At 34.2% G+C, this 25151-nt stretch overlaps 1 protein-coding gene across 4 annotated transcripts in view; it reads right to left on the bottom strand.

The window, feature by feature from the left end:
* Positions 1 to 25151, bottom strand: part of LOC119189348 (G-protein coupled receptor Mth2-like) — a gene marked incomplete at its 3' end in the record, with an annotated part of 59204 nt that overhangs the window by 6410 nt on the left and 27643 nt on the right. Inside the window, 1 exon segment of one of the 4 annotated variants that reach the window (XM_037438641.1) lies at positions 4141 to 5158. Coding sequence (XP_037294538.1) covers positions 4141 to 4596 — 456 coding nt within the window. 4 annotated transcript variants of the gene reach the window in all.

Here is a 25151-nt window from a genome sequence, read left to right as displayed (position 1 = left end):
AGTCGAGAAAGTGGTATCGCGATCGGATAAACGGTATGGCAACACATCAAATACAAACAAACGAAAACATTCATTATTATATTAGATAATAATCAATTTTCTTGCGCCAATGTACCTACGCGTTGAAATCTCGCCGAATGATTCAAATTCTAATTTGAAGTGATTCTCAGTACATCTTCACAGGCACTGCGCAACTTTTCCAATTAAAAATAATAATATTAATAAACTCATCGATTAATTGGAACGTAAAAGAGGGATATACTAACGAATAATATTATGTAGAAATGTTTTGGCATATGCACTGTGATTTTATACTAGTTTTGGAAACGAAAATTTTAAATTCGGTAACAATAATAGAGTTTAAAAAAATACCAATGTAATGATATAAAAATATTTTTTATAAACATCGAAATTATTATTTACGGATAATAAATGAGAACTCGTAGTTACGCAACTAAATCTCACGTACTTCTATGATCACTACGATCGGAGCCATTCATAACAATGAATTGTCGCGACGTTACTATCATTATCAAACTCGAACGAGTGAAAAATATCGAAAACTATTTTTTTTTTTATTATATACAGTACAATTAATTCACTATTTTGGTCCTACAAATTGTTTTAAGTAACCAAATGTTGGTTCCAAAACGACCATACAATCACGATGTATATTCCTAAAATAGTATTGGTATTATATTTAAATACGTATTAATTATGATTTATTTTATACTTATTGCTCTCACTTTTAATTAAGGGGTCTTCTAAGCTTATAAGTTTTAAAAAAAATGGTTCGCATAAACTACTGCATTTGAGGAATTAAATCTGGAATTCGATATCAGTATGCCTCAAAAAATTTACTTGTTCGGTTATCGTATTTTGTTACAATGAATTCGTCAGCACTTTAATTCATCTTGTTTTTAAAAAAAACTAAGTACCTTGTATATGAGATATCATCTGAGGTATCTATGTCCGATCATTGACGATTTGGAGAACTTTGTAGTCAGAATATTTGCTAGATATTATGAAATATATTTCCAAATAAAGACTGGCGAGCGCAAACCAGGTTTTGCATTTCAATGTGGTATAAGGTGTTACTACTCTCCGGTTAGTTACTGTTACTTGTACGGGAGTTTTGATGGTTATCATCACGCGAGCGACTCATCGATCCTAAGAGGGTTCCTTTCCTTCCCCCATACTTTCACCCCCAGATGTTCTTTCCCAATTTTCCTACAAGCCCTGTAAGAGATTAGCTATCGATTAAAAAATAATGTCATGTGTCCTATCCCTACACGGCCCCCTCCCTAGTGAGGTTGCTCACGCATGTAACATGACTACAATAAGATAATTGTAATGTGTATTAATCACAATAAACTAATGCTAATCAATAAGCTTATCATTATTTTATAAGCCCCTATAGTTGCTAAGCCGGGGGATTCTAGTATCTCCTTCATAGGTTTCTCAAGGTTTAGACTGCAGAGGCACTTAAGAAAGCCGACGGTCATGAAATTTTTCACGTACTTTGTCAGGAGTACAGAAGTAAATATGGTTTGTGTTATCCAAAAAAAGTTCGGTTCCCGAGGGATAAAAATTGATTTATAAAATCTTCACTAATGCCATTTCCTTTATAATATGTTGTCATGCCTCCAGAGGATTGTGCGTCCCCCACTTTGGAAAGCAAGTTTACATGAAAAACCTTATTTACCAGAATCGGTCAAGGTTATTATATGTAGTACGTCATTTGTGGTTTAGTGTCCTTCGTTTTTAAAAAACATATTGTTATTTACCTAGACGGGAATTTATATTTTATTTATATTGCCACAAGGTTACTTACTCGTCACGGGGCGAGATTGTGCCCAGCATTTCGTGCTATTTTTTTTTTCGGGGCATGCCAAAGTGACCCCACAGCACCTGATGGTAAGTGGAGTGTGGTCCAATAGAATGTCGCCTGACGAGAGATAACCCCTTGACAGTCGACACAATTATGCCGGCCTGTTGGAACTGGATATACACAGATTGATCCCGGAATGCGACCTACGTGGGCTACTATGGCGGGTTTTAACACCTTGTGTACGGTGGTCGCTATTCGAGCGGATATCAAATACTTATATCCTACCATCAGTAAAATCATGTCTACTCATACACAATACATGCATAAGCATATTTAAATTGAAGCTTTTTTGCGCCTTATTATGCAATTAGTGTGAACATTTTTAGTACCTACAAATTAAATGTCGGTAAAACTGTTCGAATCGTACTCGCGGCATAAACAACGAAATCTAGACCGAATTTATTGTATATTACCTGTAATCTAAATTCTCATTTTCGTTATGAAGTTTACAGAAAATTGTTTTATTTAGTCATCATAATTTTAGGATGAAAGTAAAAATGAAAAATAATCGCGAAACAATACTTACGTAAAACTGTTTTATTTCAACACTAGCTTTTGCTCGCGGCTCCGCTCTCGTGAATAAGTATTTCGGGGATAAAAATCTCGCTTTATATTTTTCTAGGAAAAAGTAGCCTATAAAACTTAGGAGTAATGAATAGCTTACTACAAGTGAAAATAATTCGTAATCTGTTTAGTAGTTCCTGAGCTTAGCGCGTTCAAAAAAACTAACTAACTCTTCAGCTTTATAGTATATTAGTATAGTTTAATTAATAATTTCGATCTAAATTTCGCTTATTTTCGCCACCTGAACCCTATTCACCCCGTGTAAGTACTTTATAAATTAAATGGATTTCGTGTATAATAACACATTAGGTAACTGCAAATAAAATATGTTTTGTGATAATTTGAAACTACGGTGTCCCATGGGTCGTAGTCAACTTGATGTTTGACTTTTCTATGTTGCAAATCATTTTACTGTACTTTTACTTTTAAATTAATTTAAGGTTAATTAGTGAGAGTTTTCGACAAACATTTAAGTGATTAAAATTCGCTGCATTAGTCTAATGGCTTAGGGCTTGACCTTTGAAGTTTTGAGTTCGACTAGTCATAAAAAAAAATTGGATTTTTTTAATTCAAAGACCGCTGAGGTTATGAACCGTGAGATGACGAAGCATTCCGTTTTATCACATTCAGAAAAAGAACATACATCAAAAACAGCATAGGTATCCTAAATCCTTATGTATAGAAAAATCTGTCGAGACGAATGTCCGCAGGTTTAAAATCCAAGGCACACATCTGTAACTTTTCAAAGTTACGTGTGTAATGTTTATTAGTTTTTGTACTCTTTAACGGTGACAAAGAAGATTGTGAAGAAACTAACATATCTAAGAATTCTCTAAAAGAAGATATGTGAAGTCTGCCAACCAGCGCGAGGCCTGCGTGGTGGACTAGGGCCTAATCCTTCTCAGTAGTAGAGGAGGCCTGTTCCCAGCAGTGAGATAGTATATAATAATACAAGGCTGATATTATTTTTATATATCATAGGTCATCCGGTATGCCATTGAAGAAAGGCATTATAAAAATAACTTGTTTTTTGTGGTAGGCAATAAATCCCGCAAGATATTCCATTATCGACACAAACCCCAAAATAAATGAATCTAATATAAATTTGGACATATCCAATATAAATTATAATGTTTATTGACAAACCCACGTTTAATAGTTGACATCTATTTGGAGTGCATTCCACGTATAAGTGCATTTTGCCGTGCAAAAAGGAAAATAGATCGGGATGACGAGGCAGATCGCTATGTCTTCCTCATAATCTTAAGGCTAAGTGTTTATAATGAACAGCAGGTAAAGGTTACGCCCCGTATGTAATGGCCAATACTTTGCAAAACATATTTGTTGATTGAGAAATTTTGTAGGACTTCATGGCAGCCAAATGGGATATGACCAATAACTTATTTGAATGAATATTGTGAAAATTAATTTAAAGTAATTACATGTTTTATTTATACTTATATGAACATTATGGTACGTTAAGTGGGATCCATATAGAATGTCGACTGATTGACACAATTACGCCGGTTTATTTGGATCGGACATACACATACTGATCCTGAAGCGACACATATGGTCCATTATGGCGGATTTTAACACCTAGTATACAGTGGTCGCTATCCAGGCGGATACAAAATATATCCTACCACAAGCACAAGATTATTGTAACTTGAAATAAATCTTACCATTCTAAGGTGATATAGATCAGCCGCGGGACTTATAGGGATCCTCCTAGTCTTTGGTGCTGTGCAGTTCATTTTTCCAGGAATAAAATGAAACAGTGAGGTAGCGTTAACATCTTCAAGTACTCTGTACGAAATAATATCCCACACTGGGGGCTTAAAAGCCTCTCTAACATTATCACAGCTCTTCTTCTTTATATTATAACCAAAGCCGAACGGACAGCATTTTCTTATGCAAGTAATTTTTGAACATATACAACCTCTTTCTTTCCCGTTTTCATCGATGTAGTATTCGTCTCTGCTATAGTAATAATCCTTGTAATATATATCGCCATTTTTCATAGGAATTCCTGTAGAAATGTCCACGCTGCTGTGTTCATCACAAACTTGAATTCTCTTCGAATTACTTCCATACACACCGAATACACACAACAAAACTATAAACAATCCGCAATTCATTGTTGTCTAGTTTATAATATATCGTAAGTTGTTTGGGTTAAAGACACGTGTGTCCGCTAACGCGGCCGGTCTACTACTAAACTATTAACAATTCTCGAGATGACTCCTCAATGAGGGATTTCCGTTACATACGCACAGGTTAGCGATTTATTGCGTAAGTACAATTATAATGGTAACTTCTAACTTTGTTCGAAATTTTTCAATTGAGACTTTTGTGTTATAAAGGAAATATTTGGAATATTCTGTCCTTTTCGCACGATTAATATTGTAAAACCGGTTTAAGCTTCAACGTTCCTCCATAAAGCGATGAACAGTCTTTGTTATTATTTTGTATTGATAACTTCGTTTAAAAATTAATTAAAATGTCATTAACATGTATCAATATTGCACAATAATTGACGATTTAATTTTTGATAAGTAAGTAGATTGTTTAAATCTTTCACTAAATTCACAGTCACGAATGTCACGCAAAATCACATGCATCGTATTAAACGAAGTTGCGGAAGTGCACAACATTCGATGATTTTAACTTCAAAGTCTTAAGACACGAGTGTTGAGCGCGGTATCTCAATGAAGACTGAACTGGTTAACACATTTTGACCATAATAAAACTGGTTACGTTTACATCTGATTGACGATTTCCGAACACGTCACGGAGTAAACGACCCAATAGACGTAATAACAGTGACGTTGTTGTTGACTTTTAATTATCATTTTTTTATTAATATAATAAATATAAAGCTGAGAGAGTAAATTCGTTTGAACTACTAAACCAATGTTGATTTTATTTTCACTATTATTAAGCTACATTACTAATGAGTGCTACAGGCTAGTTTTTATGCCGGAAAAACATTTCCACGCGGGCAGAGCCGAAGGCAAAACCTAGTTAAAGTATAAAAATAAAGTTGACCTTACAAACAAAATTGAAAATTAAATAGTTACAACAAACTGAGATGTTAAGGAGTATGAGGCGGTTTTGAAACGATATGCCGTGGGTTTGATCCCTGTACCATTCGTGTATGATGTCCGCGTTTGTGTCTGGTATTGCTTGACGCCGTTTTAAGGCACATAATGCGTCATTATTATCTTTAAATTATGGTGGTACTCATAGTTATTACGAAAAATAACTCATTCTGACTGCACAGCAATAGTCTTAACCATTAATAATATAGTATAATCGACGTGTCACGTATTTTATAAAGTAAAGCATCTTTGCTGAAGTTGCAGCAACTGTTAGTTCTATAGTAATGTAGTGTTTTTCGGCAAATTGACGGCGTCTGCGTATCGCCTTATAGCTGTTGTCCTTTTAACAATATACTGATATCAACGGAGAGATATATGGTATAGTCGACACATTTTATGAGAAAAGATATAAGTACTATTTTAGCGTAGTCTTTGATCCTTCACCCTTGAGCATGGGTTAATTTGTAATGCGTAAGAAAATTGAAAGGCGGAAGTGACATTTCGTAGGACCTTTCAACCGGAATTTCTTTCGTAAAAGTCATTCGTATCACGTTAATTTAGAAGCCGCAATGATGTCATTCTTGAATGAGTTTTGTGAATTCGTTTAGTTTACAAAAAGGGAGTATACTTATATTTTTTTTTAGATTAGTCAGTTATTAAAATATGATTAGTTGTTAGATAAAAAACAAAACAATTGCTACGATATTCCGAAAAATCTATACTTACCTTAGTTACGTATTAACCAACGACTCGTATTCATATATATGAAGTCGTGTATCACTGTAGTCATATTTTTTATAGATTTTTAGAAACTAGAGACAATTTGACCATCGACATAATTGATAAGGGATTATAGAATTGAAACTTGAATGGAATTTGGAACCGTGAAATATTCATACGAATTCCTATATTTTCTTCGTTGCAGTTATCAAGCTGTAAGTTGCCAGTATTCCAGTGGGGTCCTACGTAATACAGCACGGTTCCACCCAAATCAGGCGTTCAGTATTGATTCAGGCCAGTCGGGGATCCAGCTCTAAAAGATTGCGGTCACCCGAAATTACATAGACGCGGATGGGAAATGAACTCGCACATAAACGATATAGTGCATTCCTACAAATATATTTACAAAATATATAACGCTCTGACGAAAAAAAATGTATAAACACTTGGGCCAAGCCGAGAGGCGAACTCTATTAAACTAATAAACTAGTATAATATTAGTTTGTTCGTTGAGGTAAATTTCAATTTTAATTTTTGATCTGATAATATCACATTTAGACTAAACTACTAAAACGATTTAAAAACAAATTACAACTTCAAATGATATCAAGCTTGAACTTGCTGCTCATTCTACTAAACTAAAAAACTAGTACTTATAATATTAGTTTCTTTCCTTACGAATATTTCAAAAGTAAACTTTAGTTATGACGTCACAATATCATATTAAGACTACACTACTAAAGCGATTTTGAAAAAAAAACATCTTCGAAGGTATCAAGCTTGAATCAGTCGCTTAATCAACTATCGATCTTAAGACGTTATTCTCAGAGACGCCAATAATGATTATACATTTATTTCTAGTCAATTAATTCATCTAACCGCACGATCTTGCCCATGCGTCTCCACTTAGCTAGACTTATTAACATAAGACGTCTTATTGACAATTATAGATACTTGAATTTCAAGTTTGATTGGAATAGTTATGTTAATTTATTTATTAGTTATAAGGTACATCAATAGCACTACATATTATATCATTCAAAACAATGAGGTACAGCATCTGATATGTGTTATGTTTTATTATTAACTTGCCAGCCCGATTTCGGTCGGAGTTTAATAAATACAAGTATCTAGGAAATTTTACATTTCATATCGACGGTTTAAAGGCTAATTGACATAATCGTCATTTTTTTGGAAATTTTTTAACTAAGTTAACAAAACATAGAAAAACGAGCGGATTTTAAATATGTATGAAATTTAGTATCACAAAACACGCTTGTATGAATATAAAAATCTATTTTTGTTTATTTTCCTGTAGACGATACGCAAACTGACACCAGAAACCTATCTATTATTATCATTTATCTGACTTCACGAAACCACAAGTGGTTATGGACCACAATAGATAGGAGATAAATATTATCGCATTTAAAACCACAATAGTTCTACTTCAGAAATTACGACTTGACTTATTTTTTTAGTGGCAGAGACGGCCTTTGGGGGAGCCTTTAGGGCCTCGAATTAGGAAACCAACTGGGGCCTCGCGCGGTGCCTTGGAGAACCTTTTTTTAGATCTTACTGTCGATATGGTTAAGACTGGGGAACTTTTTTGGTCCGCCCCGGGCCTCGCATCGTTCCTTTTTTACTTTCTCGTAGGACCTCGCGTCGGTTAGGATCGCTACTGTTTAGTGGTTATTAATACTATGTACGATTACTGGTGGTAGGCCTGTCGAGAACGAAGGGTCGAGCGGGTAGGTGGTACCTATACCACCGTAATGTTTATTTCTACCGCTTAACTGTATTGCGCATGCTAGTGCCGAAAGTCAACATTTACTGAAAAGGAACCTGACCCAGCATATACTTAGTTAGTAATATGTATTAATGCGGTCTGTAAATCGTTCTAATCATCATTATATTTTACATTAATTTACGAAAAACGAAGCTGGCTTGAATCGGGTAATATGTATAATTCAGCAATGGTTCATGCTGTTATGTTCCGATTTGAAAGACATTGTAGCCAGCGTAATAACTGAATTATTTGACTTAATATATTGTCTCAGGATCACAAGCGCAGTGGAGTGCTACGTAGTACTTTGTAATTCGAAGTTCTGTGTTTATGGATGGTCGTCTCGTTTACCATCAGTCGAGTAGCATGCCCGTCTCGTTATTAAGTTGAAAAAGAAATGTGGCTAATGATGAAAAGATGGGGTATTGTAGGATCTTCATTAAATGATAATCGACCTATGTTAGGTCCCATGAGAAGGAGGGACCCATTGCAAACCCTGCCGATGCTGATTGACAAATCCCAATATCAATTTAGTCAACTTGAAGATCGAACCAGGAACCTCAGTCATAGCCTTCGTATACAAAATCCCAATACACAAACCACCGACGCAGACAACTATGCCATTTAAAATATACGCGTACATCATTATCATATTCTTATCTTGTTTGTAATCATTGTTTTCTTTTCATAATTCTTGTGCATAATTCGCAAAACTGTTATGATGTATTATTTCTTAAAATATGATAAACGGTATGTAGTGTTTATGTAAGAGCTAAATATAACTCGGTACGTGTTGCATAAAGGAGGCTAAAGAACGATTCTCGTTCGAGATTGCATGAAAAAATTAACACACGTGATTTAAATGGCAGTCTAAATTGTTCTTGGAGGTTTTGACGAAAAAAATTTGATATGTTATAACATTTTAACTGACGTACAAAAAATGTTTTTTTGTGTTCTTTACCCTAGAGTACTGAGTCATTTATTAACAGATTTGGAAAATTAGTTTTTTCTTTGAAAGAATATACTTCGACATTGGTCAAACAGATATTATTCCAAATTGGTTCAGTAATTTAGACTCCGAAATTGATAGCCATTGAAATGTTGAATTATTTTTTGGTTTTAAGTGATTTTTGAAATCGATTTAATTTTTTGTTAAAAAGTTTTTATTGAAACAGTGCTACCCAGCCAGTCTCGCCTATCTATGTTGAATTCAAATATATCCGGAGCGGGCCCAATCATTTTGAATTTATAATTCAAAAATGTTTACCTACGTTACTTCTTATTTATTAGCATCGATGGTTGCCAAAACGGCCATGTCTTACTATATTGATTCTATAAAAGAATAAACTTCGAAAAATACGTTGAATTGACTCCTGCTTTCTTTGAAGTCGGTTAATAAACAAATCACGATTCTTAGGAAAGGACCATTGCAGGTTTTGCGTCCTATATAAGGTGTACAGCTAGGTACAAAATATATCTGGTACCTTCTCACAATGTCATAAGTCTCTGGTGTTGATGTTACAAATACTTTTAACAACATGCATCAAAATCTGTTCACGCACATTGGTATTAAGGGCTGGTGTAAGACCTTTCCAACTATCCATATTTGTCCAACATCCATGATTGTAAACAATAAGAATCAAGAATTTAATAATATGTATATTAGTTATAGCATCGTATTAGTGTTTACTTTAATTGATGTTATAATTTTGTTTAATAAATAAATTATAAAAAATCATTTTTTTTTAATAGTTAAGCGAAAATTAGCAAAGTAATTTCTGACAGGAAATATGGCTCTGCTAAAACAACAAAAAGGTATGTGACTTAAACACAGTGATGAGTATTTGAATTAGCCACATTACAACTACAAATAAATAGTGTTATGTATTGCCTTATAGATTACGCCGTTGTATCTGACACCTTGTTTTATAGATTGTCAAGGTTTATAACTATTTTAACCGCAAACATAATATGTGAAATAATATTATACCTACTACTATCCTTTGCTCGCGGCTTCGCCCGCATGATGAACTTCTTTCAGGATAAATATTTTCCCAGAATGAAAAGTAACGTAAGAAGTTAGCGCGTTCAAACAAACAAACTTTAGCTTTATATATTAGTAAAGATTGTAAGCATTGTGCTATTACCAATCCGTGCTAAGCGCAAAAGCGTAATGTCATGGAAACCTTATTTCGAGATAATCGAAGTTTTGTAAATATAGTTTTATAGTTTTGTATGTAAAACTGAGATACAGAAACTATTTGAAGGTTTTTTTTATCAAGTTCTAAACAAGATACCGTTATTTAGGTAAGTCCATTGGATGGTTAAATTCTTTAAGCTATCGGACGACATAAAAATCAAGATTTTGTTTTTTTTTTTTAGATGCAGCTTTTGAGCTTAGCACGGTAGTGTACACATGTAGGTAGGCGACCATGGTCTCCATCAAATCAGAACTAATAACGGCTTAGCGACATCTAGGAAAAGTATTTTACAATACCTGCCGAGACGTACTCACATATACAAGAAGTTGTAATCGAAATAACAGATAACTCCATGAAGTGCGATAAAAAAGATGAAATAGAAGTACAAAAACCAAACGAGTTACAAATGTCAATTCAAACTGCAAAAAAATTAATAACGTACTTAGGAATTCCAGATCTAGATCTTTCTTATGCTTAACAGGTTAATATTATTAGTCTCGTAAAATAGCCCCTATTTTATTTTTCCTTGTATTCAACTGACTAATAATGTCGAAAGAAATAGGTTATTCATTGTTATCTTCAGTTGGTTAGTAATACAAAACAAAGGACATAGGCCGGCGCAGGCGGAGGTGCAAAATGACGGCAAAGAATTTACTATATCGACTTCATACAATTAGTAATAGACTACATTTGTTCCAATTACTTTACAAAATTTATTAATAGTGCATCAGGTGATAGTTGCTTCAACTAAATTATTAATTTTGGCAATAAAAGCAACTGACAACGTGATATTGCAAGAAACATTCGAACAGTCAAAAATATCAATGATGATTTTTTACTTTCTGCTAATATTATTACGTTTTTTTTTAAATAAAATATAATGTACAGTGACGGAAAATCTTTGATTTTATTATGTATACATATTGGAATCTTACAGTTTTTATTTCTAAATATAATCTACAAACAGGGAAAATTGCGTTTTTATTAAAATATGTAAGTAGGTACCTTTTTATAGATGGTAAATATTTCGCAGGACCACACGCGAGGCTACGCATACCAATGTGTTTTGTTTGCTGATACCGTACCTTGCATACTTCTGTTGCTAAGTAAGCACAAGAGTACGTATTATACTATCCTTATTCCGGTTTGAAGTCCATAGAAGAAGCGTGACTGGACACTGTGAGTTAACTGCAGATATCTCATTACTCATAGTAAAATAGTATTGAACCATGGGTGCCGGAAAGAGGGTGTAAGTAGGTGCAAGTGCACCCCCTGCCCGAAATAAATGACCAAAAATATGTCACTGAATAAATCTGCAACAACGGGGACTATCGACCAGAGAGGTTTTTTATGATGAAATCACGCGATTTAAAAGTGAAAAAAAAATTAATGGTAAGTATTATTTTGTATGTGCGTCAATCCAGATGCACCTCCCTAAAACTAATCTTGGCGGCGCCCATGTATTGAACTTAATTCAACGCTTGAAAGACAATCATATCTAAGACAAACGTAACGAAAATGAATTATTTAAATATTTAGAGTCGCCATATTTTTCGTCATTTGGTCTAGGTTTTGTAGGTCTAGAATAATTTTAATAGCTTTAGATTATATCTTTAGAAAATTCATATCAATTAAAACGTTAAATTTAACTTTAATTTAAAATCATGACTTTAAACCATCTACTCAAAAAATTACTGATTGTCGCTTAGATATAAATTGCTTTTGAAGTGTCGATGTAAATTTCAATTCAAAGTTCTGTGTAGCATTGCTATTGAATATGGTCAGGCGCTTAATATGCACAAGAAGCATCTCTGCATTGCAGAGATTTAAACTTTATTCCTCATACATTTGTAGAAAAATATAATTACGCACGACAATCAGATAATATGTAAATTTATTAAAAATGCAAAACACAATTAACAATTTAAAAGTTACGCAAAGGTGTGATTGCTGTGACGAAATTGTAGGCGTTGTGGATATTCAATCCTTTATGTTTCCCACATTTATTTAATTGTTTTTTATCATAGCACGAAAATTTTACTGCTTTAGACCTGATAGTAAAGTGATGCCGCCCTGATAGTGTATCGAATGATAACAGAGGGCTATCTCATGCCAATCGACACAATCATGCCGACTCACTGAGATGCTTCTTCAAGGAGGGACACGCGTAATTTATTCCAAAAAAGAGTTGGCGAACTTATGAATTCAGGTCGTGATGGTTTTAACCATCCATCAGCTGTGGCTTAACATGCCAGCACGCTGGTTCTACTGAGGATGGTGAAACATAGAATTTTGCGTATTGGTTAAGGTTTTAAACCAGAATAATTATCTAAGTATAATAAATATTGTTTACTATTGTTAAGCAAACGAGCAAACAGTCTGCTAAAGGCAAGCGGTATCCGTCGTCAATGGACTACCAATGTCAGAATCACATGCAAGCCGTTGCCTATCGGGAGCACAGTACTCACAGCAAACGCAAACCATCAAGTGAGCAACTTGAATTTGCGAAATCTTAATATTAGGTATTTTATGTTTTGATATTTGTATTCAGTGTATTTACTGATATACTTTGTAAAATTAATAAATGCACTTTTATTTATCAAATTTATAAACATATAATTAAATAGGGATATAATCGCAAATTACTTAAACGTGACTTGCAGAGTGACTTGGTAAAAGTATTAAAAAAAATTCAATAAAGACCCAAATAATATATTGCAAGCAGGTGTAGCATGTATTTTGAGTTTATATAGTGCTCCATCTAAAACCCATGATTTAAATACATTAAGGTTCAATTCTTTCATAAAAGCAACAGCCAAAAATACGAGTGTTCTTTTGTCATCACTGCCTACAACAACTGATGCAGCGTTTGAGCACCTTAAAAGAGTGTACCTACAAAATTTAGATATGGCTAGGAAATGAGGTAGTTATTGAAAATTGGGGATGGAAGTATTCCAATAACATGTACATCCCAATAACAATGAATCAATTACCTGCTCCGGATAATTTATTGCTAGTGTTATTTTGTAATTGCAAAAAGGGATGTGGAGCTGCGTGTGGATGCAGAAAAGTGGTTTATACTGCAGTGTAGCATGTTTACAGTGCAGCGGAAATAGTTGTTCCAATACTTCACCTATTATACAGATAGATGAAGTAGAAGAAAATATTTGATGTAGACAACAATGTAATATATTTAAATAAACAGATTTTGTACTAATTTTTTTTTTCTTTTCATTAGTCGTAATTAATTACCTTATTTTTTTAAATGTATACAATAGAGTACGTTGCATTTATAATTAAACTGGCCGAGAAATTCCATTGTACATAGCAGCTATCGCTTCGCTCTCCTCTCCACGTTTTTCTACCTGTTCGAGATCCCTACTGCTATTTTTATACACAGGTATCTTTGAAAAATGTTCCTATATATCTACTCAGATAAGATTTAACATACAAATAAAAAAAATACTGTTTAAAGTGAAAATATATGGTCAAACATTATTTTTTTCATAATAATTTGTTTAAACAATGAAAAAATGGAGTGCACAAAAAATTTTTGGGTAAACATTGCAATTTATAGGTTAAAAAACAATATCCCACATCGATCATATTAATTCATTCACTATAACTCTAATCCGAGGTTTTACGGTTTTGAATGCTCCAGGCACTCCACTAAAATGAAATTTCAAATGCTTATTGCCACAACGAATACTGATGGCGTAGTTGTCATGCGTACACGATACGAGTAGGACCTGAGGTTCGAATTTCGGGTTGGGCCAAAATTAAATGTGACCGGGATTTTCATCTCAAAAATGAACAAATTAAATTAATTAAAATAATATATCATATAATATATATATATATATATATATATATATATATATATATATATATATATATATATATCAATATTAACATCCTCTCAAATGATATTTTAAGTCACAATATGTGGCGAAATTTGACAGCGAATTTTTGATTTTTACCAACGCCGACTCTGCTTATAGAAGCAGCTCTTAAATAACAACTTAAGCTTTGTTTATAAAATATTTCAATACATATACAGTCTTACTTATAAAATTGTTGTAGCGTTAAGATGTGCTTAAGAATTGCTTAAGTATCTGTGAAAAAAATCACCGGTTTCCTAGTTTAAACCTTATTAAGAGGCAAGATAGCGGGTTTTGACTTACAGCTGATCGAGTAAATTTGTGTTTTAACTAAGCATAGCTTTGCGATTTTTTTATAAGTAAGACTCTAAATGTCAACATGAGAGCTTCTCAAAAGTGTTTTATTTTCAATATTGCCATTATTAGGCAAATACTATTTATACTTCACTGTATATCATCATCATATCAGTCAGTCCACCAAATAGTTGTTTTTATTCACTGACGATAACCTATTTGGACTTGGAAGATAAATGCACTGTCTATTGTAATCAAGGTATTTTGCATTTAAATAATTTTCGCTCTTTATTTAAACTGGCGCTCTTGTAAAAATAATTAACCTGTACATATTAGTGTTTTAAAGCTCAAAGTATTATATGAAGATTACATACGTATTTCAAATCAACAGAATGTGTAAGGTCAGGGGGGCTTTTCCGTCTATAGACGCGAATCCGTCTTTTTGTAATTACGGGCGTTCTATTCGAAGGATAGCTTCGATAGCGGTATAGGTAAGAGAGTCAAGTAATCCCCTTATACCTATACAGCTATCAAAGTTGTCCTTCGATGAGAAAGCCCGTGATTGCAAAAAGATGGATATACCCTCATGGACGGAATACGACACCTGACTAGGGCTGCCACCACCTAAATTGCCGATGCCGGATAAACACGGCAAAAATCTCGGACATTTGGGCGAAATTCGGGTTTTTCCCCGGATATCTGGAAAAATATATTTTGCAACAAAAATAAGAAATCGTTATTATTTTTATTCATTTATAAGTACAGCTTGTTATTAGTGTTCCGTACCTCAAAAGGAAAAAACGGAACCCTTATAAGATCATTTTGTTGTTCGTCCGTCCGTCTGTCAAGACCCTTTTTCTCAGGAACGCGTAGAGGTATTTAGCTGAAATTTACATCAAATACTACTACTAATAATAATAAAGGACATAAAGGACCGGCCTTTATGCCGTGATTTCCCGCAGGAAAGATACAACATAATAATAATACTAATAATAATCAGGTCTACTGTCCCTTGCAGGTGTGAAAAAATCGAACTTCTAAGCCAACGCAATCAAAAGAAACAGCCGTTTATGTCGCAAATTTTCGAAACTCGCAAGGGAATCAAAACCTAAAGGATACTTCCAGTCGATCTATAATCTTGAAATTTGGCATGAATCAATGTTTTATAGCACATATAGAGGAAAAATTCCGAAAACCTAATTTTTTTAGACCTTTTGTCTTTAATTTATGTTCCTCCAGCTTTCCATATTGTAATGTTATGGATTTCTTTTTCAATAAAAATACCATAACTACGACTAGATTGTCGTGATGGGTGACTTTTACTTATAAATATACGTTTGTACGGAACCCTCGGAGTTCGACTCGCACTTGGCCGGTTTAATTTTTTTTTACTAAAATTATTGGATATCCCCTAACAACAAAAGTGTCCGGGTTACGCCCGGTTGCATTTTTAAAAGCCCTGACGCTCTTCAATTAGGACAAATCCGGGTCATTCCGTACGGATAGCAGCCTTACCAGTGACCTTATTTCTGTCATCTCCCCCGGGAACGGAACCGTAATCTGCACCGGGACAAGTAACCACTACACTTATAATGCTATGAATCATATCCCTTTAATAAACACGACAGTAAGGAAAATAATAAAAACAATTACAATCATTTTAGAATGTAGGTTACGGTCACTATAGCGAGGAAGAGATACGTTCGCCAGACGCTTCGGAATCTGGCGCTTGTTTATAAATATGTCGGCACCAGCCTCATTCATAACAGAACATTCACTCTTTTTTTTTAGGATTGTAATCTGCTCTCAATATGTAACGCAATTGTTTTTTTTTGCACAATATTCGGAAACAACGAAACAAGATACTGGCTGGATTTTGTTAAGTTTAATTCGACATAATCTCAATTTTAATTACTTGGGCAGTTGAGGGTGATAAAGAAGGAATGTTGATTACTGAGAGACTTCCTCTGGCTAGTCTACACCATAATACGGGCCTCCTTGAACCAAATATACACAGACTGATCCCGGAAAGCGAAATGCGGACTTTTGGATAACGTAAATAGTACAATTGAAAACTTTATTATATGTGATATAAGCATCATATTACGCCGCTGCAAAAAATACAGCTCAATTATTGAACAATTATCTCAAATGTTCATAGTTACCTCCTGGATTATTCTTGCTATTTTTGCTATTGTTTCGGTTGCCATGCATGCGTTGATATTATTGATTGATAATAATAATATTACATAAGTTCAATGTGGTACTTGGTTCAAACATAAGGCGTCACGCAGACGTTGTTTACTTTTGAAACTGATTGTTGTTGAAATTGTTAATACAATTTTGTGATACTTGGTTCAAACATAAGGCGTCATGTAGACGTTATTTTCAAATATACAAAGAATACACACATAATTATTTAAAAAAAATCATAGGTGTATGCCCTTAAGATTTGAACCTATGAACTCGTCTCGGCAGTCCGTTCCACACCCAACTAGGCTATCGCCGCTAAATAAAAAGTTAAAACGATATTTAAAAATATTTATAACGCTACGTTACACGCTTAGCGTACATTATCCACTCCGAGGATGCTGGCGTGAATTTAAGTTTATATTGTTGAACCAGGTGATAGACAAGTAGTTAGCATGTTCATTCTGTTGCTAAGCAGCCATACCAGCGCACTTTTATACCGATTTTAAGGACTCTGTTACTAGTGTATTTGTTGCATATTTTGGGACACTGCATGTAATGACTGCTTCGGTGGCATTGTTGTATTACGACAGGACTCAAATACTGAGGTTTTGGGTTCGATCTCCAGGTTGCGCAAAGTAAAGTTTTTCCAACTCAGTATCAGTCCGGAGTCTGGAATTGTGCCCGATATAGTAAAAGTCTCGTCCCCTATGATATCATTGATTGACATACAGTGGAAAGTGGGAGCATTACTTGCGTATCTGCCTACGCCTTCGTGGATAATAATAAATAATAATAATATCAGCCCTGTATTATATACTTGCCCACTGCTGAGCACGGGCCTCCTCTACTACTCAGAGAGATTCGGCCTTAGTCCAACACGCTGGCCTAGTGCGGATTGGTAGACTTCACACACCTTCGAAATTCCTTCGGGGATATAAAGCGTAAATAGCATGTAATGGCTCAGAATAACAGACAGTCGTGCTGTGCATGTTAAATGATGAAAAAACATCAAGCGGACGTTCTGGTCGTCTCCCATAAAACAAGATGAACCGAAGTCAGCGAACTCAATTGAGACAGAATCATAAATAATATAAACCTTAATGTTATTGTAAAAGAGCTTAATTTAAAATGAATTGCCAATTAAAAGCGCACAGTTTTTCTTAGACGTTTTTTCCGTTAGTGACTCAGTATTGTTATTATGAATGATATTTCATATTTCTTTGAACTCGGTAAAAATACAATATGGAACAAATTAATATAAGACAAGACACTAATCAGTTTTGCTTTTGAAGTTTATAAAAATGAAAGACATCTGTTAACAAACAGCTCATAGCGTCATAGCCTGCGAAAGTAGACATTTCATGTTTTTTTTGGCTTTTTTTATACGTGAACGGCGTAGTGAGCCCACAGCACCTGATGGTAAGTGGAGTGGCGTCCAATAGAATGTCGACTGGCGAGAGATGATTACCCCTCGACTGTCGACACAATTATGCCGGCCTGTTGGAATGGAATCTACACAGGCTAATCCCGGAACGCGACACACTTACGTGGGTCACTATGGCGGATTTTAACACCTTGCGTACGATGGTCGTAATCTGGGCGGATATAAAATATATCCATCTACCAGCACCTAAAGTATCCTAAGATCTCAATATAATTGAGTTTCGTGATCATTGAACTATCTTAAAAATAAAGAGTCCACAAAAGAATTAAAGTAATGGACAGAGAGTATCATAAAATTTTATTTTATGAACTGCCAAATAAATAAATTGTACTTATAGTTCAGTGATTGAAACCCATAAAATTATTTATCTTCTTTATTAGATGCGTCATTTTTTTGCTATGGAGAAGTGAACCATACCTGCTATGTAATAAATGTGAAAATTTGCACTGTTTATATTAATAGAATTAGGTAAACTTAAGGTATAGATCATGTTTATTATTAGTACAAAAGTATGCTATTAATTAGCAATTGCCAATTAACATGTGTGTATGTACTGTGTTAGAAATAAGCATATAAGTGCGTTTAAAGAGGTTTATTTAAGCAAGATGTCTCGCTGGAGAAACGAAAAACAATATGTTTTCTCTTCTGCTTTTTAATTACGGATCCAATAATATTAACCCCCATATTATAAACTGAATATTTCTTTACATAAAAGATTCTAATCGAGAGTATTTTTATTAAAATTGTTGTAGTAGCATGATAACAAAATTAAGTTTGATTAATTTCGTACACGCACAGCCGCAGTGTGGCTGGATCAGTAGGGCGATATAGAAAAGATTTTCCTTCCATTCCACTTTTCTTTAAGGCTAGCAGCACTTTCCTGATTTTTTAGCGGCAATGAGCACTCGAAATTACTTTTTTATGTTATAAGAGGCAAACGAGCAAACGCTTCACCTCTTGGTACTTGGTAAGTGATCATCGCCCATGAACATCTACAATACCAGGAACCATAGAGACGCGTTGCCGACTTTTTAGGTTACTTATTAGGTAACCCACTTGTTAACCATATTTTTAAATATGTTATTCAGGAAAAAGCAACCCCACCATACTTGATGGTAAACGGAGTAGGGTACAGAATATAGGCATATAGAGAATAAGGATAAATGCTGTACAAAAATAATTAAGTGGTTTTAAAACGTAATACCCAAAAACAATACTGACGCATTTCTGAATCCATTGTCTTAACATTTATTCTACCGCTGTTCCGTCGGTGGAATACTAATAATTGATATACGCGTGAGACAAATGTTTATCAATCTTTTCGTGATCCAAATAAACGTTTTTTTTATAATTTTCGGTATAAAATAAACACTACTCAGTTATTTTATTCTTATATGATGGCCAGCTAAGTTTAATTATATCTGATTCCCAAATCTTTTATAGATACTTAATGTCCTGTTCTATTGACGTGCACCTACTATGTTTTATCTCTGCATTCAGGTTGACTGGTAGAAAATGACTCTGTCATTAAGTCCGCCTTTACATGATTTGTATGAAGTGTAATAAAATAAAAAATATTAATTACTGGATATAGTCCTTTACTGAGAGGTTACGCCTTATGTAAATAACGTTTTCCTAAACCAAGTTGTTAGTTTTATCGCGGTTTATTATATCATAATATCCTCCCAAGATTCGAAGAATTTGCAGCCTTCATAGTCGTGAGGGAATTGAGAAAACCGCGATAAAAACCCTAAAAAAATATTTTAATGTTTGACATTCGCGTAAACATAAGAAAACATAACGGAAGTTATGTTTAACTTGTCTTGGAAATATTAATTAAGAGTGTTGGTAGTAGGTCTCTCATATATGAGAGTCCGCCTAGGTAAGTACTACCGTAATGTCTATTTCTGCCGTCAAGCAGTAGTGTGTAATCACTGTTGTATTCCGATTTGAAGGACATAGTAGCCAGTGTAACTACTGGACAAAATAAAACTTAATATCTCATGTCTCAGGATGGCGAGCGCCGTGGAATACCAAATAATACTTTGTATTTCAAGTAGTTGGTGTTTCTACTGTTTATGGGCGGTCGTATCGCTTACCAACAGGCGAATGGCAAACTCATCTCGTCATTCGAAGCAATAAAAAAAAAGATGGCGCGTCCCAGAAATGCAGGATTACTTTAATAACGATTGTAACAAACACTAGAGCGGGCGCGAGGGAGCTGCACTTGCTAACTCTTTGTCGACAATCCGTTTCAATAAATAGAACTCATGTTGTCTGCTTCCGATGACCTACCGTTTGAGAGAATTGAAAAATTAACACAATAAATTACATGGCAAAATGATTGAACACAGAAGCTGAGAGTTGAGTGATCCCTTGCAGCTGAAATAACGTACAACCCGTAAATTGTGGCAGACTTTCGACACTTCATGTTTTAAAACTCTTTTTTATGATATTTCACATGATTAAAAAAGTCCCAATAAGAAGCGTAAGCCGAAGTGTTATACGTGTTATTTAATGACAGGAACAGACTATAACGCGGATGGAGGTCAATAGTGTTAATAATAGAAAATTTTAATAATAATGACGTAACAGGTGCATATAATAATGTGTATACTTACGATTCCTATCACGATATTTAGTGTGCCTTTTACTCGCGGCTTCGCCCACGTAAATGAAATGTTTCTGTAGGAGTAAATTTCATAATTTTTCCCCGTTTTGCAGATTTTTCATTGAAGTTCGGCTCTTATTGGTCATAGCGTGTTGTTATCTATACTTATAATAAATCTGTAGAGAGGTCAATTCTGTACATGAAATATATTTCCAAAATAACTATCAGGGGGTGATTAGGGATCGATACTGATGCCAAAAATGCAATTAGTAAAATTTTTGTCTGTCTGTCTGTCTGTCTATCTGTCTGTCTGTCTGTCTGTCTGTCTGTCTGTATAACCGTTATAGAAACAAAAAGTACTCGACGGCTTTTAACGAAACTTGGTACAATTATTTGTCATACTCTTGTGCTGGTTATAGTATACTTTTCATCACGCTACAATTAATAGGAGCAGAGCAGTGAAGGGAAATGTTGGGAAAACGGGAGAAGTTACTCCATTTTTTTAAGCTTCCGTCGCGTGTGCAACCTTAATGGTTAAAGCTACACAGAAATCATGTATGACGGAAATGTTCTCCTTAAAATTATGCAATAAATATCCCACGACAGCATATGTCTATCTTTTATGGTTGACTCACAATAACACTTGTAACTCCCGATAGCTTAGCAGTTCGAAGCTTTCTTATTATATTTGTCTACTATTACGTTTATAACACTCTCAGTCATCCCTAATTAAAAAGTTAACATTATTAAATATTCCATAAAAAGAATCATAGAAATCGGTATAGAAACACCAAAGTTATACATGATATGCTAATAATAAGCCATCACGCATGAATACTGAATCCCATCATCAGACCCTGACCGGACAATCGGACCACCTGCATACCACCATACATTAAAAAAACATCCCGACAAATTGAGCACCTCCTCCATTTTTGAAGTCCGAAATCCACGCGGGCGAAGCTGCGAGCGGAAGCTAGTATATAATATAGCCTATAGTCTTTCTTGATAACTGGGCTATGCAATACTAAAATAATTTATCAATTCGAATTGTAATTCCTGAGATAATTTTTTTCAACAGACAAACAAATAAAGTCTTCAACTTTATATAATAATATTGATTTAACCGCATAGGAAACCCGGTTTTGCTATACTCAGAAAGTTCTTTTAACTTGTAATACATGTATGCAGATTATGAAGTAATCGGAAATTACTTGCTGACTCATATCGTAAGAATTGATTTTCCTTAGGCGATTAAAATAATAATTTATATTTTTAGGTGCTGTTTTAAGAATAGCAATCTGTAAATTAACTGCGGACCCATGAAGGTGGTCTTATCTATATGAGAATAAGGTAAAACATTTTCAAAAACAATTGTATCAGTTTACATGATTTCTAACAAAATATCTAGACCTTCGCTCACTGCTCAGAATACAGAAAAAAATACAATCTAACACTGAGTTTAACGTGCCCACGAAAGGAAAAACAATGTAAAAAATAAATTTTGTTCGTGTATTTTATTTACAAGGAGTGCCATAGAGAAAAGATTAGATATTTGTAAATTTCTATTTGTGCATCCGATATGGTGATAGGCTCGCCACCTATTGTATAATGGTACGTCTGCCTACCTCTTTAAGGATAAAAGGCGTGTGTGTGTATGTACTTTTCATTTCTTGAGTTAATGTATAAGAACATTGTAAATTTCATTTCAAAAGCAATACACACTGATGATGAATATTCGTCAAGATTCATTAGAGAATTCCAAGTTTTTTCCTAGCGTCAATATTTGGGGTCATCGTGCCTCTTACGACCGCTATCAAATCTGCCTACAATGATAGGTGACTTCAACTTTTAAGTACTTTATTATCAAACCAGGTAAATTTTCGTGGACCGCTTACAAATTGTGGACTCTCATTTTTGGCGACGCCAACATAGAACCCCGTCAAGTCTCCCGTGGACGCCTGGGTCCACCTGGGCCACTTTGCGAATCAATGATTTAGTACAATGAGGTCACCTTGCAGTGTCCGTATGAATTAAAAACATAATCAAACAAGTTATCAAAAACTACATTGAATTTAGGAGCGGTTACGGTAGACGTACTATAATCCTGTTATTATTTTAACCACATCCGCCCACACGCTGTAGGGATATCCTGTTTGCCAATACTGGTTGTCGTATCACTGTTCGCAATTCTATATATGTTTCAATGACAAAAGGTTTCCGTTTAGATAATTATGTTTTAATTAACAATTTTTTTATTTCATTACGTTAACGCATCAATCCTTAGTGAAGTTAGGGCTACTTCACAAGTCTCAAGTAATTTTTTTTGATAGTTATCGTATTAATAGATAGTACCTAATTACATTACGATTTATTTGGAAGCATAGATTAGGGCGTGACTTTTGTATTTGGTTGGCTTATACATTTCTGACGAGCATTCTTAGAAGTTGTGAAACAGGCAATTCGTATTTTATTTGGAGAAGGATATTAATGTAACCAAATACAGTTACAAAAATACCAGCTTAATGCTGTGTGTTGGCCTCATCTATTAAGATTGACAATAGTGAATGAAGTGAAATACTTCTGGCCGGCCACAGCGGCCAATATCTGCGGAGATCAACCAGGTTTGTAGGAGATATTATAGTACATAAATAGGTGCGCAATACACCAGTGTACTCTCTGTTCCTTCACTCTCATAGTCCGGTGAGACGGCAATCCGACATGACCGCAGAGTGAACAGGCGCAGGACCAACGGCTTTACGTGCTTACTGAGGCACGGTATCACACCGCCAACTTCCCGATTCCGGGCTGCGATTGTGTAATTTTCACAACACACGATAACACTAACAGCAGTACTTGTAATATTTTGTAGTTATACATTTTACGTAATAACATTGACTTGTTGACTGGAGGCCTCACGCTATGAATCTTGTGTGGCATTCTCTTGGTATTGTATTCTTTCTGTTGTGCATAAGTGATTGGTATATATGTTCCGAGTTATTTATAAAATTAAGTAAAAAGATGTGTTATTGACATGAGTGTTTATTTCAGAGTAACTAAGCAACCAACAACATTCAAATCTTATAAAAATAGAACACATAAAAAATAATACTACAACAAAGGTTACATTCTACAACACATTTTATTCCACAACATGCGAATGAATGCAAACATTTCACTCATTAAATTTCAATTCAAAATTTGACTCTGTACCGAAATCGAATACACGACCTCAACATAATATAAAAGGTCGAATTGAATTGTTGCATAGAGCTCAGACTCTATCGCCATAGTTGATAAAGCCACGCTACGCTGTAGATATTATATTTTTCTATGCGCATGCACCACTTATCAGATGACCAGCTGTCTGTCTGTATCAGTCTAGCACAAAAACCTCCGCAACATATTTCAATAGCAACAAAACAATTTTAAGAACACTGACTGATGAAGGTCTCTTAGTTTTTGAATAAGATGTCAATGTACAAATAACTCTATATGGGAAGGTGGTTAAGAGCTAAATATAGAAATTGTTTACTTCTTTCGGTATTAAACCAGGACATAAAATAAATAACATCAAAATTGGGGACGCTCATAGCTGGAAAACCCTTAAGTAAGTGTTAAGGCACTCCTCCGAACAAACGACCTTGAACATTCTTTCCATACATTTATAGCCTACAATTATGGGCGCGAATATGTAAAAATGTATATATTTGCTTTATAAATAAATGGTCGGTCTTTTTGAAAACTTAAACTAACGTATTGTTCCTTAATAAATTGTCTACCTAATAGTTTTGGATGCTAATTAATGTGATGTGTGTACTTTAAATGGAGATGCACAGAATCAACAATTCTAATAACATTTTCACTATGGTATTAATGAAAAAATATGCACATTATAAAAAAATCCATCAAAGTGAAGATAATAATATATAGAAATATGTTTATTTTTGTTATATATATATATAACAATTTTCGCATAAAAATACTTTTAGGGCGCTGTTTTGCTAGTAACACCGGCTTAACCATCTTACTTTCAAAATGTGTGTTTTGTGTAGGAAACTATGAAATGGTAGAGTGCATTTAATAAATCGAGAAATGAATATCCAGGAAAAATGTTTTGTGTAGGAAATTATGCACACTACGTGCATTTAATAAATTAAGAAATTAATCTCCAGGGAAAAAAAATATTGCATTCATACGATCAATAATTTTGACAACGATTTAAACTGCCGCGGTCTTAGTCATAAGCAAATACATTAAACAATATCGTTAGTTATAGCCGGATATTAGAACCAAATTTGTGCTTCAAAAGTTATTACCAATTGGCAATAAGACGTTATCTTATTTGAAATGACATGTCATAGCGTCCTTAGATATTGATACAAATATAATATATCTACAGAAAATTTGCGCATTAAAACCGTGCAAACACGATTTGAAAAAAAAATGAAATAATTGTTTT

The sequence above is a fragment of the Manduca sexta genome, chromosome 14 (genome assembly GCF_014839805.1).
Source record: "Manduca sexta isolate Smith_Timp_Sample1 chromosome 14, JHU_Msex_v1.0, whole genome shotgun sequence".
NCBI classification, from domain to species: domain Eukaryota; kingdom Metazoa; phylum Arthropoda; class Insecta; order Lepidoptera; family Sphingidae; genus Manduca; species Manduca sexta.
The sequence above is the reverse complement of the archived record's forward strand: the minus strand, read 5'-3'. Positions and strand labels throughout refer to the sequence as shown.